At 40.7% G+C, this 16049-nt stretch overlaps 1 protein-coding gene across 2 annotated transcripts in view; it reads left to right on the top strand.

Annotated features, from left to right (window-relative positions):
• Farsb (phenylalanyl-tRNA synthetase subunit beta) overlaps positions 1–14631 on the top strand; it is a 69924-nt gene extending 55293 nt beyond the window's left edge. For both annotated transcript variants that reach the window (XM_090354901.1, XM_090354900.1), the window contains exon 17: positions 14385–14631. In XM_090354901.1, the coding sequence (XP_090211027.1) occupies positions 14385–14536 (152 nt within the window). In that variant the 3' untranslated portion in view covers positions 14537–14631. The remainder of the gene's footprint in view (positions 1–14384) is intronic.
• Positions 14632–16049: the final 1418 nt, after the last annotated feature.

Here is a 16049-nt window from a genome sequence, read left to right as displayed (position 1 = left end):
AGAGAATTAGTGTCATTGTAAATAACTGTTTCTTGTTTTTCATAGGGAGTTCTAAGTCTATTTTGATTATCTAATGACAAATACAGTTTTCCTTTTTTATGGTCAAATTAAGGTCTAAAGAACTGGCTTGTCAAAATCAGTCAGTAGCAAGCTGGCATTAGTTCTTCATCTAATGTATGTATATGCATACATACCATAACTAAGGGAGAAAGTTGTTTTCCAGATCCCTACGTAAAATTGTGGTTTGATGGCCCTTTCTGCTAAGAAGCTTTTCAGAGTATCAAAAAGTAGATTAGAAACATATTAAAAACTACTGTTTCATACCATTGTTGATTAGTGAGCTGTCTTCTATTACTCTGGCATATGGTTTACTTTTTAATAATTAACAATTCCTGGTGGCTTAGCAATTATAATTGAGCCAAGTCTGTTCACCAGAGATTCCTGCTAACGTTAATTACGCTAGTGGTTATACCTAATTTCTGTCTGTCCCTCCTGGTGTTTGTTACATGGCTTCCTCTTGACCCCTTCAATGGAATAGAATGAGTTTGTGTTGAGGAATGTGGCCCTGTTTGTTGTAAGAGAAATCTAGTCAGTTGATGCTCACGTTGATCTCAAGGAGCTGTGTTGGTGCAAGGTTAGCCTTGCTGGTTACTTGGGAAGCCGCCCTCCCCAGAATTCGGGAGGTCTGTGGAAGGACCATGGCCACAAGCAGAGTGAATAGCTGCAGTCACTTAGTCTTACATGTGTTTCATTTGCTCAGCAACTTTGTATTTTAAGACCATAAAGTAAGACAGAATATCACATTGATGATAGAATAAGGTCAGTGTTCTAAAGAAAAACTTGAACTTATTAGTAGACAACAGAGTATTTTAAGGGTTTCAAAAGAGTTCAGCACAGAGTGTTTCAGTGGTATTTGATCAGATTATTATAGCAAATATACAGTTTTTTTTTTTCTCCCAGGCTTCTTCCCCTTCATTTTTGTGGTTAGTTACAAACTAAATTATGTATGTTAAGACGCATTTATCCTTCTCAAAAACCACTTCTGGGCAAAGGAAAATTCTCGACATTTTTGTGTTTAGAACAGTTATGTGGTTGCTGGGCAGATCAGTGGCAAAAATAATTTCTTGTAGAATGTAGCGGGTTTTGTTTGTGATTGCTGCAGTGGCTTAAGCATGTGGTTTTCCCTCTAGCTTGTTACCTACTTCAGTTTGGATTATTTACAGTTCTATAGAAAACTCCAATTTAACTTGAAACAAAACGTGCAATGAAGAAAAAGAAGTTTCAGTTTTGACAATTCTAGTTTTCATGCTGCTCAGAATTCATTTTGTGAAATGAAAAATAATCTCGTAAGTAGTTTACACATTTAATCCTGTGCCATATGCACCCACTGTGGTGATGTAGGTACCTTCTGTTACAGTAATACCGAATGATCACTGGCTTGACCTGTAGGTCATAACCTCGTTCCCCTCTCAGGACACCTGGGAAAGGTTGCAGATGCTAAAATATCTGGGTGAAATTGTGATGTTTCCCTGGTGGTCACACTGGTTCTTAGTGTAAGATGAGCCTGGGAATGTATTACGAAAGTATCTGTGGAACATCGTATTGAAGTCAAGGTGTTCATCTTATGGTTTGATTTAGGCCAAGCATTCTGGGCTATAATGAACGTGCACTGTGTGTCCATATTTAGTTATCTAACAAAGATAATGTTCTGTTAAGACACCAGGGTTTGGAAGCATAGGGAAATTTCTAAGCTCATGACTTTATTCCCTTGTATAAAAGTAGTTCCACTGGCTATCTGCCTTTTTGTGTTTGAAGCAAGCTTTCAGATACTGCCATTCTCTTAGCTTCTTTGAAGGACTGAGATGTGAAGCAGCATGACACCATTAGGGGCAGTTGCTGCACCCTAGGCACACAGTGTAAAGGGGTCACAGGGCTGTTGAAAAAGGCTTCGGCACTAACCATGCGACTTAGTTAGCCTTGTCTTAGTTTTTTTTTTTCATATATTTTTTTATTGTAATTAATAGAAGGGTTACATTATATTTGCCAGATAGAAGGTGCATTACTTCACATCCATTGATACCTTTTCTCATGTCTTGGTCCCCATTTAGCCTCGTCTTAGTTTTGAGTGCATTTCTTGTTCTGGCTCCTGTGTTACATGGATTAGATCAAGTCCTCTCCATTCATTGGTTACATCACTGTTTTAAAAAGTTAGTTTGGGGCTGGGGAGTTTGGCCTAGTGGTTAAAGTGCTTGCCTAGCATGCATGAAGACCCGGGTTCGATTCCTCGGTACCACATACATAGAAAAAAAAAGCCGGAAGTGGTGCTGAGGCTCAAGTGGTAGAGCTCTAGCCTTGTGAAAGTCCAAGGACAGTGCTCTGGCCCTGAGCTCAAGCCCAGGACAAAAAAAAAAAGTTAGTTTGTATAAATTGTACAAAGGAGTATGTTTCTCTATTAATCTTTCTTATCCCCCCTTACCTCCCTTTGTTTTTTTAATGAATTTATTAACATTAATTTTTACATCATATTTCAAATGATGTAGTTAACAAACAAATATTCAAGAAGGGAATCTATATACAATCACTGGCACTTAGATTTTAGAACATAATTAAAATTAGGCTGAGGGTTTGTATGTCATAGATACATATTAATCTATGTAATAAAACATTATGTTTATAGAGTCATAACTCCCTTTTTAAATAACAAAAAGCTTATTTGTTGTTGTTGTTATAGACGCATGTTACAGCAGCATTCACGTTTAGACTTGCTACATTCAGCTCATTTCTGGGCAGACAAGGAGAGAAATACGTTGTTGTTGTTGTTGTTTTAATTGTATTTTATTGTTGGGATAACATATAGAGTGGTTATAGTAACATTTGTCAGGTAGTGAGTATATTACTTCTTCAGCATTGTTATTCCTTCCCATGTTTTTCTCCCACTTTACCTCTCTATACCTCCTCCCAAGTTGTAAAATTCATTTCTAGAGTATTATCTTGTGAATATCACTGTTATATTGGTTTACCCTTTGTCCTTTGCCTCATAGTCTTGTTTTTCCCCTTCCCCTCCCTAATTTGAATAAACAAATAATCGTATATACAATATATCCGGTACGATGTATATTAGCCATGTTTATTTAACATGGTGTCTTTAGGAGGTTCCAGTTCTGACATTGCTGGTGTTTTGGCTTATACTATTGTTGAATAGCTGTGTCTGTGGTGTGTCGAGAAGTGACTGTACCCCTAGGTTTGGTGTGAGCCTCGTCTTCTCTGCTTTTCTTCTTATATTCTCTCCAGGATCGAGATCTCCCCCAGGGTCCCCCTTCTAAGTCACTGTTTTTTGGCACTCACCTAAAAGAAAGGTTTTGTGGCATCTCTGTGCTTTTTGTTTTGTTTTGTTGGTTGTTTTGTTTTTGATTCTTTTTTTTTTCAGTGCCAGGGCACTGTCCCTTATCTCATTTGCTCAAGGCGAGCACTCTACCACATTGAGCACAGCTCCACTTGTTTTGTGGTTAATTGGACAGAAGAGTCTCTTAGACTTTCCTGCCAGGGCTGGCTTTAAACCACAATCCTCAGATCTTCAACCTCTTGAATAGCTAGGATTACAGTAGTGAGCTACCAGTGCCTAGGTTATTTCTTATTTTTAGAAAGGTAGTTAGTTGGTACTGTATGGGAGGTGTTTTTCTTTTTTTAATTTTTTAAAAGCTGTATGTGTGAGATGAGAGCCAAATCTGGCATGGGGGTATGTATGAAACTGGATTGAAAAAACTGCCAGAAACCAACCTAGGCAACGTAGTGACACCCTATGTTAGAAAAAGATACACGCTATGTAATTTTATGTTAAGTTTGGGATTTGTTACTACCACTGCTAGAAGTCTGTTCTGAAGTTTGTATATCTAATGAGTCACAGTGATTTATTTTTGGTTTTGATTTTTTTCCCCCCTTGTGTACTACTACTTTTAGAAAAGTGAAGGAAAAAAGCTGAGAATGGTGGTATACACCTATAATACCAGCAATGAGAGGCAGAGGCAGTAGGCTTATGAGTTCAAAGCACAGAATACGAATTGGGAACCTGCCTTTAAGGAAAAAGACAGAACAAGGCCCCTGAAAGATGGTGTGTGTACACACGCACACACACACACACACACACACACACACACCCTTAGAGTAGTTCTGTTTATAATAGTGAATAATGGGAAATAACTTTAAGATTAAATATAATGGAGGGTGAAAAAAATGCCTTCAGCCATGTGAATATAAAATAACTTAAAAAGGCTAGTCAAGATTTATGGACAGTACTTATTTTATTTATTTAATTATTAATTGCTGGTACTTGGTAGGGCTTGAACTTGGTCTAGACACTGTCCCAAGTTTTGTTGGTGCTTAAGGAGCCAGAGCTCTATTTTCGTCCTTTGAGTAGTTAAGAATCTTATGGACTTTCAAAGGCCAGGCTGACTTTGAAACTCAATCCTCAGATCTCAACCTCTCCTCAGATCTCAGCCTCCTGAGCAGCTAGGATTATAGGTATAAGGCACTGACACCGAATGGACAGTGCCTTTGCACACTCTTTGTCACTTGAAGAACTTCATTGTGGGTTCGCTTTGTGTGCTGATTTGTTTCTCTAACTTCAGTCCTCCTGCCTGAGCTTGTCAATACCTGGGATTACAAGTATTGCCATTGTGTCTAGTGACATTTTCTTTCTCCTTTTTTTTTCTTTTTTTTCTTTCTTTCTTTCTTTCTTTCTTTCTTTTTTTAAAATGTGAGTAGCCTGTATTGTTATAAGGATGGGCGTGCAAAGAAAGAAAGAATATAAAATACAAACAAGAGATTCAGGAGTGAATAGTGAATTTATTTATTTTATTTTAAAAATTATCTTCAGTTGTACAGAGGTTTGGGTTTTTTTTTTCCAGCATGACATTTCATTTCTTTGTGTTCGTTTCCTATCTTTAAAATGGGTACAAATACTGTCCATCCTGCATGATAGAAGCAGCAAAGCAGAGGCTAGAATTTGCAAAAATATTTTTGAAATGGGTAAATCACTGTCAGGGCAAACTTGGAACAAATGTTACATCTGTCTTCAGAAAATAGCATTAGGTGAAAGAGTTATGGACTGGATTTTAAAGTTTGGCTTCTAAACTTTGTTCTACTGTTGTCTGACTATGCTACTTTTCTTTTTCTTTTCTTTTCTTTTCTTTTTTTTGCCAGTTATGGGGCTTGAACTCAGGGCCTGGACACTGGGCTTTTCTCAAGGCTAGAGCTCTACCTTATGAGCCACAGCACCACTTCTGGCTTTTTCTATGTATGTGGTACTGAGGAATTGAACCCGGGTTTTTGTGAATGCTAGGCAAGCACTCTTAACACTAGGCCAAACTCCCTGCCACTGACTATGCTTTTCTTAATCTGATGAGTGTACATTTTCATTCATGTCAGGTAAAAGAATGAGGATTGCCTCTCAAGTCACAGATTTCATGCCACAAGAATTCTGCAAAAGTTTAAATTCAGAGAGTCTCTGCCATAGATTGATTTTTGGCTGAAGTTTTAAATGGTGTACTGTGATAGTTTTTTTCTTAAATCTCCTCGTGTAATTGTAGCCTTATTTTACAAATCTGGAATTTATTCATTGGGAAAGAGAATAAGCGAGAAAGAAAAAAGAAAATGACCTTGCTTTTCCTAGATTGTGCTCTGTTTTGCCAGTGTTACGTTGTGTTAATAGTTATAGAGTATAGCTGAGTATGTCACAGGTGAGAAGGACAAACTGTCAGGCTGCTTTTTTTCTCTCTTAAATTTTATTTATTTGCCAGTCCTGGGGCTTGAACACAGGACCTGGGTAGCTTTCTCAAGGTTAGTGTTCTACTACTTGATTCATAGCACCACTTCCAGCTTTTTCTGTATATGTGGTACCAAGGAACTGAACCTTTGTGTATGCTAGGCAAGTACTCTACCACTAGGCCACACTCTGGCCTTACTTAATTTTAAACCAGAAGAAGTCTGTGAATGAATGGCCAGCTTGACCAAAGGTTAAAAGCATTTGCCTTCTGCTTGCTCTCTATCCTATATTGTTGCTTGCCGTAGGCAAGCCTCCTAATCTCTTTGTGCTTTATTTTTCCCCATTTGTAATTTGCCTGATCCACAGAAGGCTTGGGCAGGGCTGCCTGAGGGCTGTGCACTGCTTTTACTGGAATAGAAAAGGTGAGTAGAGAACACACAACCACATTCTCACAACTACATATACTTTTTCTTTTTCTCTAACACCTCCTGCTAGTCAACTAAAATCTTACTCTGAAACTAAAACATATGTATTTTATGTTTGAAATTACATTTGTTCCAGGTTACTACTCTACACAAAGGTCTCAGTTGAATTTGTTAATTATTTGTGGAATTAAAGATACAATCACATCTATTCAACATTTTCTTCATTGTCATCATCATTATCATCATATAGAGGAAGTAATATGTTCATGTTTGATTTGAGAAATAGGCCATTTAAATGTACTTCTTCTTCGCCAGTCCTGGGGCTTGACCTCAGGGCCTGGGCATGGTCCTTGGACTTTCTCATGGCTAGAGCTCTTCCTCTTGAGCCATAGCACCACTTCTAGCTTTTTCTGTGTATGTGGTACTGAGGAATTGAACCCAGGGCTTTATGCATGCTAGGCAAGCACTCTACCACTAGGCCATGCCCCCCCCTTTAATTTAAATTTTTATTGTAAAGGTGATATACAGAGGTATTGTAGTTACATAAGTCAATTACATACTTCCTCCATTTTCTCCAGGTTTTTCCCCTCCTGATCATTTTCTCCTCTTCCCTGGCATTTTCTACTTACCCATTCAGTATCTGTCCTTCTAGTTAACTCTCAGAAAGTCACAGCCATGGAAATAGGTGATAATATTTTTCTTTTTTTCCTCTTTCTCTTTCTTTTCTGTTCTTTCTTGCCAGTCCTGGGGCTTGAACTCAGGGCCTTGGCACTGTCCTTGGTCTTTCTCAAGACTAGCACTCTACCACTTGAGCACAGCACCACGTCTGGCCTTTTCTATGTATGTGGTACCAAGGTCTCGAACCCAAGGCTTTGTGCATGCTAGGTGAGCTCTCCATCATTAGGCCATGCTCCTGGCCCAATTGATAATATTTTCTACACAGAGACCTGGAGATTCTGGAGTGAGGGTTCTAAATAGTGATTTATAAGGAAGTTTTGTGTGTGTTGTGTGTGCGACAGGATTTCGTTTTGTAGTATGGGCTGACCTCAGTCTTTTGGTTATTATGCTTCAGTCTCCCAAACACTGAGGTTACAAATGTGTGCTACCATGGTTGGCCAAATAATGGTTTCATCCTTGGTAACATGAACTTATTAGAAATCTGGTTCTGGTTTCTTGTTAAGAATAAGGTCCCAGGACCCTGTCTTTGTTTATAACAGGGTTTGCCATACCCTGTCCTGATGCAGTGCTCCCTCCCTGAGTCTGGGCTGTGGGGTTAAGTAGGTGCGGGGATCCTCATGTCCTGTTGTTTTGCTTTAAGAGTTAATGATGTCTGCAGGTGTGTTGGGATTAGCACTGTAAAGTTGTGTAAGGGGTTTTTCTTTCTTTTGATCTTCAGAAAGGGATGAAAGATGGCCATTAAACTCAAAGGATTAGGTCCCCTCTCTTTATAGACTTTAGGTACCATAAATATTTCACTTCAAATGCAAGGTGAGGAAAATGGGTGTTTTATATTACCAGTTGGAACTTATTCAGTCTCCACTTACAAATTAAATGGTTTTTGCAGAGGCCTTTTCTCTCCTGAATATGCTAACATCTGAAAAAATGTTTTGTGGCTTGGTATTTTGAAAGTATTATTCTGGATCCTCATATTTCTTTTTAAATATATATCTTCCCTATTTTATACTTGCTTTCCCCTTGAATTTTCTCCACTTTGTGTTACACCTTTCTGCTGTTCTAATACTTCGAGAACCACTGTGGTGCCATGCTCACCTGTGTTTTTAAGTTTTTGGAGGGTTGAGAACTGAGTCCAGAGCCTTGCACAGGCCGAACAAGCACCCTAGCACATCCCCAGTTTCTATTGTGAAGTTTACACACTTGTCTTTTCTCTTCCTTTACATCCACCTGAATGAGAAAAGGAAGGTGATACTAGTGGGCCAAGATCAGGGTCTCAGAAAACTGTCAGGAAACAGGACAAATTCCTGCACAGGAAGTTGTAGCTTTTGCCCTGTCAGCTTGAAATGGAACAGTAGGATTTTTTTCCTTTGCGGAGAGGAAAAGTTTGGGTAGGTCCCAGCCCTACAGTCAGCTTGTTAAATTATTGTTCCTCCCTTCACGCCATGTTACACTATCAGTCATATCAAACAGACTTAAAAATTGCTCACTTGGCCCAGTGGCTTATGTAATTCTACATTTTCTATTTCACTTCTGGATTTGGGAGCTCATGCAGACCATTTCTTTGTTACCACATGTATGATATGCAGAAGTTACCAGTATTCCCTGTCCTCTTTTTGTTTTATCTTTTCCTTGTGAAACTGAGATGGCAAAATATCAGATTGCACACACTTATGGTAGGCGAGTTAGTTCCTGAAAACATGTACTGGTTGCATGAAGAGAGGTGGGGGGACATGGTAGACTAGATGAATTTTTAGAGATGAACTACGGGTGCCGAGTGAATGGGGTGTACAGCCAGTTCAGGGACTGCTCCGTTACTGTCCTAAGCTTCTATTTCTGATGTTCATGAAATTAAAAGAATGCAAACTTGGGCCCTATAATATTACTTTTAAAAAAAATAGAGAGGGAGAGAAAGAGAGCACAAAAAAGAAACTGTGAAAGGTATCTGGTAATGGGCAAGAGAAGGCGCTCTCGAATGCTTTGATGATCAATTAGCCAGAAAATGTGCTAAAGACTGGGTGCTGTGCTTGATTACGGTCCAGGAATGACCCTAAGGTCCTCAGAGTGGCCCTGCTATTGGAGCACAGAGACGATTACAGACCTGGAAGAGACACCACAAAGGCTTTAATTAAGGGGCTTGCTCACACCCCACTAAGCTTGGGAAATTAAACTCTTATTTGTGCTTAACTGATGTTTCTTTTGTCTGTGCTTTCACACATGTATTTGAACAGAGGACATTATTTTCTTCAAACCTATTTTGCACATTTTTTGCAGTGGAAGCTATAGTGTGCCGAAAGTTTAATCAACACAAGAACCTCCAAGTAGCCTGAGAGGAGCCTTTACATATAGGCTGAAAATTGTATGATTTATACAGCTTGATACACTAGTGAACCAGGGTCTCTGGATTAAACTAATGTGCTCTGTAGATGTAGGCACTGCCTTGAATTGGCAACTTCTGTGTCTCTGGATGCTCCACATCGCTCATTTCCAGAAATGGACCACCTTCTGATCCCACCATACCACTCTTGGGCTTATATTTCAAGGGAAGTAAATCAGTGTAGAGGAGGAAACCTACGTTCATTGCAACTCTGTTCACATAGCCAAACTGTGGTATCAGCACAGGTGGCTAACCATCCATGGATGGATTAAAAAAAATAAGAATGAAATGGTGCCGTTTTTCAGGAACATGGGTTGATGCAGAAGTTAACCTGATGAGCAAGACGAGCCAAATTCAAATAGCAAAATAGTGCTTGTTTTTATTTGTTTGAGGTAGAAACTTAAAATGATAATGATGGTAATCGTAATGGCAGTAGACACGGATGTAAGAGATTTATGAGGAGTCAGTAAACTGAAGGAGTAGGGAGGAAAAGTAGAGAGCCAACACATACAAATATGTGTGTGCATATGACAAGCAATATAATGTTGTATGTAGCATTCTGTACAATATAGTACATGTAATAATAATAGTAAACAGAATTATATTGACTTTAATGTTTATACACACATAACACATATGACACGCATATAGATAGATACACACATAAAGATGTGGTAGTAACCCACCAAGCACTGGAGGTAGAAGGAGGCACGCCTGGCACACATGGAAATGTCTTAACGACATCTCCCTCATAGTACAGATGTATATAACTCAAGAAAAGGAATGTGTTTGTTGATGTCACACAGGTAGCTTTTGGTTATGTAGATCTGATTTCCATGAGCCTCAGTTCTGTTCAGACAAGGAGTCTGGTTTCACATGCATTGGTCCCAGCTTCACCGCTGCGATGGCATTAGTCTGCTGAGTTCCCAGCCAAGCTGCCCTTCTGCCAGCAGTGAGCATGCTGTCATCTTGAATTCTAGGCCTCATTGCTGCCTTCATGGACTGTATGTTCTTTGTTTTGCTAGTGAAGCAGTTGATCCATTTTTGTTAAAGCATTAAGAAATGTTTACATTTTAGTAGCTAAAAAGAATTATTTCCTAGTTCATGGGTTGCATCAGGCAAGGGATACATTTTCAGGATCCCTCCATACTTCTTCATAATTTGAAGTGTTTTGTTTTGTCAGTCATGGGGCTTAAACTCTGGGTTTGGGCGCTGTCCCTTAGCTGTTTAGCTCTACCACTTGAGTCATGGCACCACTTTGGATTTTCTAGTGGTTAGTTGGAGTTTCATAGACTTTAGTGCCTAAGGCTGGCCTTGACCCTGCAATCATTAGTTCTTAGCCTTCTGTGTAGATGTAGGTATGAGCCACTGGCACCCAGCTTGAAGTGTATTTCTTAGTATGTGTACTTTAAAGAGCTTCTCAATGTGTGTATTTAGAAGATAGAACCTCAGTCTTGTTCTAACTGAGCAAGCCATTTGAAAACACTGGAGCTTGTAGATTAAAAAGTTGATCTGGGCATGGGGTGCATGCCTATAATCCTAAGTTAGCAGGAAGGTAGGTAGGCTTGCAGTCCATGGCCCCAGGCAAAAGATGAGACTATCTGAAAAAGTAAAAAAAGGCCTGGATGTTTGGCTCAAGTGGCAGAGCTCTTGAGTTCATTCACTAGTATTTCCAATAAAAAGACAAAAAATTGAAAAATGGCAGGACACGTTAAAACAGCCACCACACATTAAAGCATGAAGTTTTCGGTGAAGTAGATTTTGTACAGAAGTCCCAGATCGGGGTTTCATTAGAGTCTGGGAGTAGTGACAGTGCTGGCTGACAGGGCAGCGGGTCTCCTTAGTTCCTGCCTTGTTGGTGTAGGCATTGTGACTAAGGGGAGGTTTAGGACACTGTCATGACTCAGGTGGCATCTCGTGTGGGATGAGAGCTTTTTATATTCCTGTCTATTCATTCATGTCTACCATACTGTAGATCTTCATTTATCACGTATCATAAGGTGAAGGTCAGTTTTCTTTGCATTTCTTTAAGAAAGAGGAATTTATTTAGTGATAGGAATGTTTCTATTCATTTGATCTCATACATAGCTCGTTAATGAGCTAAAGCAAAGTTTGATGCAAATTTCTAGAGAAACCTTCCAGTTAGAAGATAATATAACTGGGGCTGGGAGTTTGGCCTAGTGGTAACGGCCTAGCATGCATGAAGACCTGGCTTCGATTCCTCAGTACCCCACATACATGGAAAAAAAAGCCAGAAGTGGTGCTGTGGCTCAAGTGGTAGGGTGCTAGCCTTGAGAAAGCCCAAGGACAATGCTCAGGCCCTGAGCTCAAGCCACAGGACTGGCAAAAAAAAAAAAAAAAAAAAAAAAAAAAAAAAAAGATAATATAACTGCATTTAGCTTAAAAGTACTGATTCAGAATGTAGTGATGTGAAGTAGAAATTCTGGTTGTGTTTTGCTAACATTGTCAGAACCAGTACATCTGACCCAGCTTCTAAAAGGTATAGATTTTATGCTTTAGTAAAAACAGGTCTGATCAAATTCAACTCAAAGATAGTTAAAAAGCCAGATTTTTACTACAGTGAGGTTATCAAGAAAGGTCTTGAACATTTCTTTTCAGTGACTTTGAAAATAGGCAACTGTGTCTTCTTCAGAGTGTGTGTGCATGTGTGTGTGTGGTTGTATGCGTGGTTGTATGTGTGTGAACGTGTGGTTCCAGATAGGGAACAGGGCTGGAAGATCTCATTCCCAGCACTCCAGTGGATCACCACCACCACCACCTTCAGACAGACAAGCTTCAGCTTTTGTCATTTGAAGATTTCTTCTGTTCTTTCTTTTTCTTTTTTCTTTTTGGTGGGTCATGGGGCTTGAACTTGGCCTGGGTGCTGTCCCTGAGCTTTTCCGCTCAAGGCTACCACTCTGTCCATGAGCCAAGCCCCACTTCCTGTTTTCCAGAGGTTAATTGGAGATAAGAGTCTCAGGTCCTATTGTGCCAGGGCTGGCTTTGAACCTTGATCCTCAGATCTCAGCCTCCTGAGTAGCTAGGATTATAGGCGTGAGCCACCATGCAGTGCGGGCCTGGTTTCTTGTTTAACTCTTTATCTCCCTGTTTGTTTTCCACTATTGTCATTGGAGTCATATTCAGTAGTCTTTTCAGTTTGGTTTTCATTTTATAGAATTAAAATGTGCCTTGTCTTTCAGATTTAGCAAACCCATCCCACCAACTCTTTCTGTTGTCAGTTTTGATTCCTTTCCTCACCCCTCTTGCTAAGTGCAGTACATGGAGTCAAATATAGCATTTTGTGCTGTTCCTTCTTCGATAGTAGAGCAGAATTGTTAAGCTTAGCAGATTATGAAAAAATCAGCTACCTTATCTTTCAGCCAAGTTGCTTTGGAGTTTTGAATGCCAATTAAAAATACATTTCAGGTCTTCCCCAGAATAGAAACATCTTTATTGATTGGACTGTATGTGTAATTCTGTATCTCAGTGGTATTAACTCAATAGTGTCAGGTTCTTCTCCCTTTCAGCCCAATTCTGCCCAATTCTGTATTCTTAACTATGCTGACCTTGGAGCTATTAGAGACTCAGCAGTTTACTGTTCCATAAATAATGCACTTGCTTTGAGTAGCAGGCTGGAAGCTTGGAGCTCAGCTCTGCTAGAGTATTTATAGTCCATGCCAGTAAATGTTTTGGTTATATCTCAGAAGAGCAAAGGGCTGGATCCCTCTTCAAGTGGGTGGTGAAAGAGATAAGTGAACTTAAACCCTTCCCCCCCCCCCCAAATTGAAGCTGGGTGCCGGTGGCTCACACCTGTAATCCAAGCTACTCAGGAGGCTGAGATCTGAGGATCAAGGTTCAAAGCCAGCCCAAGCATGAAAGGCTGTGAGATTCTTATCTCCAGTTAGCCACCAGAGAACCAGAAATAGTGCTGTGGCTCAAGTAGTAGAGTGCTAACCTTGAGATGAAGACATCAGGGACAATGCTCAGGCCCAGAGTTTGAGCCCCATGACTGACCAAAAAAAAAACACCAAAAAAACTGGACAGAGTGCAGAACCAAGATCACTTCCTGTGGCTGTGGTGACAAAGCGAATAGAGCATGATCCTGCTGTGTGTATGTTCTTAGCTGGTGCTGGTTTTGCAAGCTGTACAGGGCTCTGCTGTCAGATGAAGAGCGAGCCTTCTGCCCATCTTCAATCACAGCCAGGATCAGCTGAAACTTGTGGAGGAGTGTGGCCTTTTCTGTGGGCCCAAATGTGGGATACCCCAGAATTGCTTAGGAAGCAGTCACCTAAGCAGAATTGCTTAGGAAGCAGTCACCACCAAGTGTGACCTGTAATTAGTCGTGTGGATTCCAGTGGCCTGTTGGTGGCGCTGCAGCCTGGGTTTTTCCTGGAGTAAGGTGGGGAAGCTAAGTGCGTCCACTGTGACTTCTTGGCAGGGACCCTTCTCATGTGGTTCATCAGTTCGGTTCTTTCTCAGTTCTGGGTGTGAACAGATTTCCCCTCAGACACTCCTGTTGCTCCTGAGATTCCCCCTGAACTCCACTCCTACCCCGCCACTCCCATCAAGTCTCCTGAAGCCTCCTCCTGCCTTGATGTCATTTGCTCTTGCTTTTTTCCTCACAGGAGTTCCTTGTAATAGGAAAAAAAATAATTTTTGCCAGTACTACAGTAAGGAAGCCTCTTATCATACATAATCTGTGGTTTAATGAGAGTTATTTTTAAAGTTGACAGGTAGGCTTCCTTTTATTTTTTTTACTTTTATTTTTTGTGGGTGTGTATGTGTATACCCTCACACATTTTTCTTTTGTTTTGTTTTTTGCCTGTCCTGGTGCTTGAACTCAGGGCCTGGGCACTGTCCTTGGACACTTTTTGCTCAAGGTTAGTGTTCCACTGCTTGAGCCAAAGCACCACTTCTGGCTTTTTCCGTGTATGTGGTACATACATGGAATGTATGAGGAATTGAACACAGGGCTTTGTGCATGCTAGGGGAACACTCTACCACTAGTCCACACTCCTGCCCTGTTTTGTTATCTTTCAGCAGTTGTACAGGGGGATTTCTGTGCATCGTGGTTGGTGTCACTGGTGTTAGCTGTCAATTGCTGTTTTATGCCAGAAGGAAATGCTGACTGTTTTCCTGTGTGTTTCAGGCTCCGAATTTTTCCCTGGGCGCTGTGCTGAAGTGTTTGCCAGGGGTCGCAGCGTGGGAAGGCTTGGGGTCCTTCATCCTGACGTTGTCACCAGATTCGAGCTCACCATGCCCTGCTCCTCGCTGGAGATCAACATCGAGCCGTTTGTGTGAAGAGGGGCCTCACCGGTGTGGTTCTCTCGAGTTCCGCTCCATGGGGAGTGGTCACTTGTGCTTCCGTGTCCAATAAAGTAAAAAGTGCTCGCGTGGTGTCTGTGTGCTGATGTGGTGCTGTGCCAGCTCTGGGAGCAGGAGCTTGTCCATCAGTGCCGCTCCCCAGGCCTGTGACACCTGCACAGCCGCAGAGCACTCTGTGCACACTGTGACGGGCTCTCAGGGTCAGCCTTTGCCTGTTACTTTTGATACAAACGGTGCAATAAAATTTAGAAAGCCTTAAAGAGTCAGTAATGGAGAGCGAGGGAACAGCAACATTGTCCAAAAAGAAATGTCCTTAATACCTTACTTATGTAACTGTGACCCCTCTGTACATCACCTTTATAATAGCAAGTTCAAAATGTGAAGAAAAACTTTAAAAAAAAAATCAGTTATGACCAGGTACCCCGTGGCTCATGCCTGTAATCCTAGCTACAAAAGAGGCTGAGATCTGAGGATTATGGTTTGAAGCCAGCCCTACCAATTAAGTTGGTGAGTCTCTTATCTCCAGTTGATCACCAATAAAAAGCTGGAGCTGTGGTTGAGTGTTAGCATGCTAGCCTTGAGCAAAAAAAACAAAACAAAAAACGCTCAAGTATAGATAGCACCCATGCCCTAAATTTAAGACCTAGAACCGGCACTCCCCCCAGATAAAGAATCAGTTGTGTTCAGACATTTACAGTTATTGAAGTCATTTTATGGTTGCTTGCTTGGTTTTTGGCAATGCTGGGAATTGAACTCAGCACTGGGCACATATACAGCAATTGCTCAATCACTTGAGCCACACAACCAGCCCTTCCATAATCATTTGAAAGTGAAAGAAAAACATGAAACACGTGTAACATGCAACACGTGTGGGTCTGAGGTTTGTAATTCCCAGTTTTTATTTAACTGGTGAGATACATGAAATATAAAGATTTAAAGTCCCAGTAAAGATACCTAACAAAGACAGTGGGACAAGAGTTACGTTGATGTAGCTATTACTGGGGAGCCTGTTAAGAAAAACTCGGTCGTAATTGTCTATCATTCTAAAATTGCTGATCTCATAGACTTGCATCTGATTCTGCCAGATTCTGTCGTGAGCCAGTCCTTAAATTTTATTGGTTTGGGGAAAATCTTTTTGTTATTGGGTTTTGTTTTGTTCATTTTTGTTTTTGAAATAGAGTTTTGCTAAGACCACGGCTGTCCAATGTAGCTTCCTAAGTGTTGGGATTTCCTAAGTGTGGTAGGTCCTCATAACGTGTGTGTGTGTGTGTGTGTGTGTGTGTGTGTGTGTGTGTGTGTGTGTGTGTGAAGTGTACACACACTCTGCTTCTGTATTTTGAACTTAGGGCCTGGGCACTGTCCCTGAACTTTTCTGTTCAAGTCTAGTACTGTACCACTCGAGTCACAGCTCCACTTTCAGCTTTTTTGGTATTTCATTGAAGATAATCTCAATAACTTTCTACCTGGGGTTGGCTTCAACATGTGATCT

The sequence above is a fragment of the Megascapheus bottae genome, chromosome 21 (assembly GCF_031878675.1).
Source record: "Megascapheus bottae isolate mThoBot1 chromosome 21, mThoBot2.hap1, whole genome shotgun sequence".
NCBI classification, from domain to species: Eukaryota; Metazoa; Chordata; class Mammalia; order Rodentia; family Geomyidae; genus Megascapheus; species Megascapheus bottae.
Note: the sequence above shows the minus strand (reverse complement) of the source record. Positions and strands in the feature narration are given on the sequence as shown.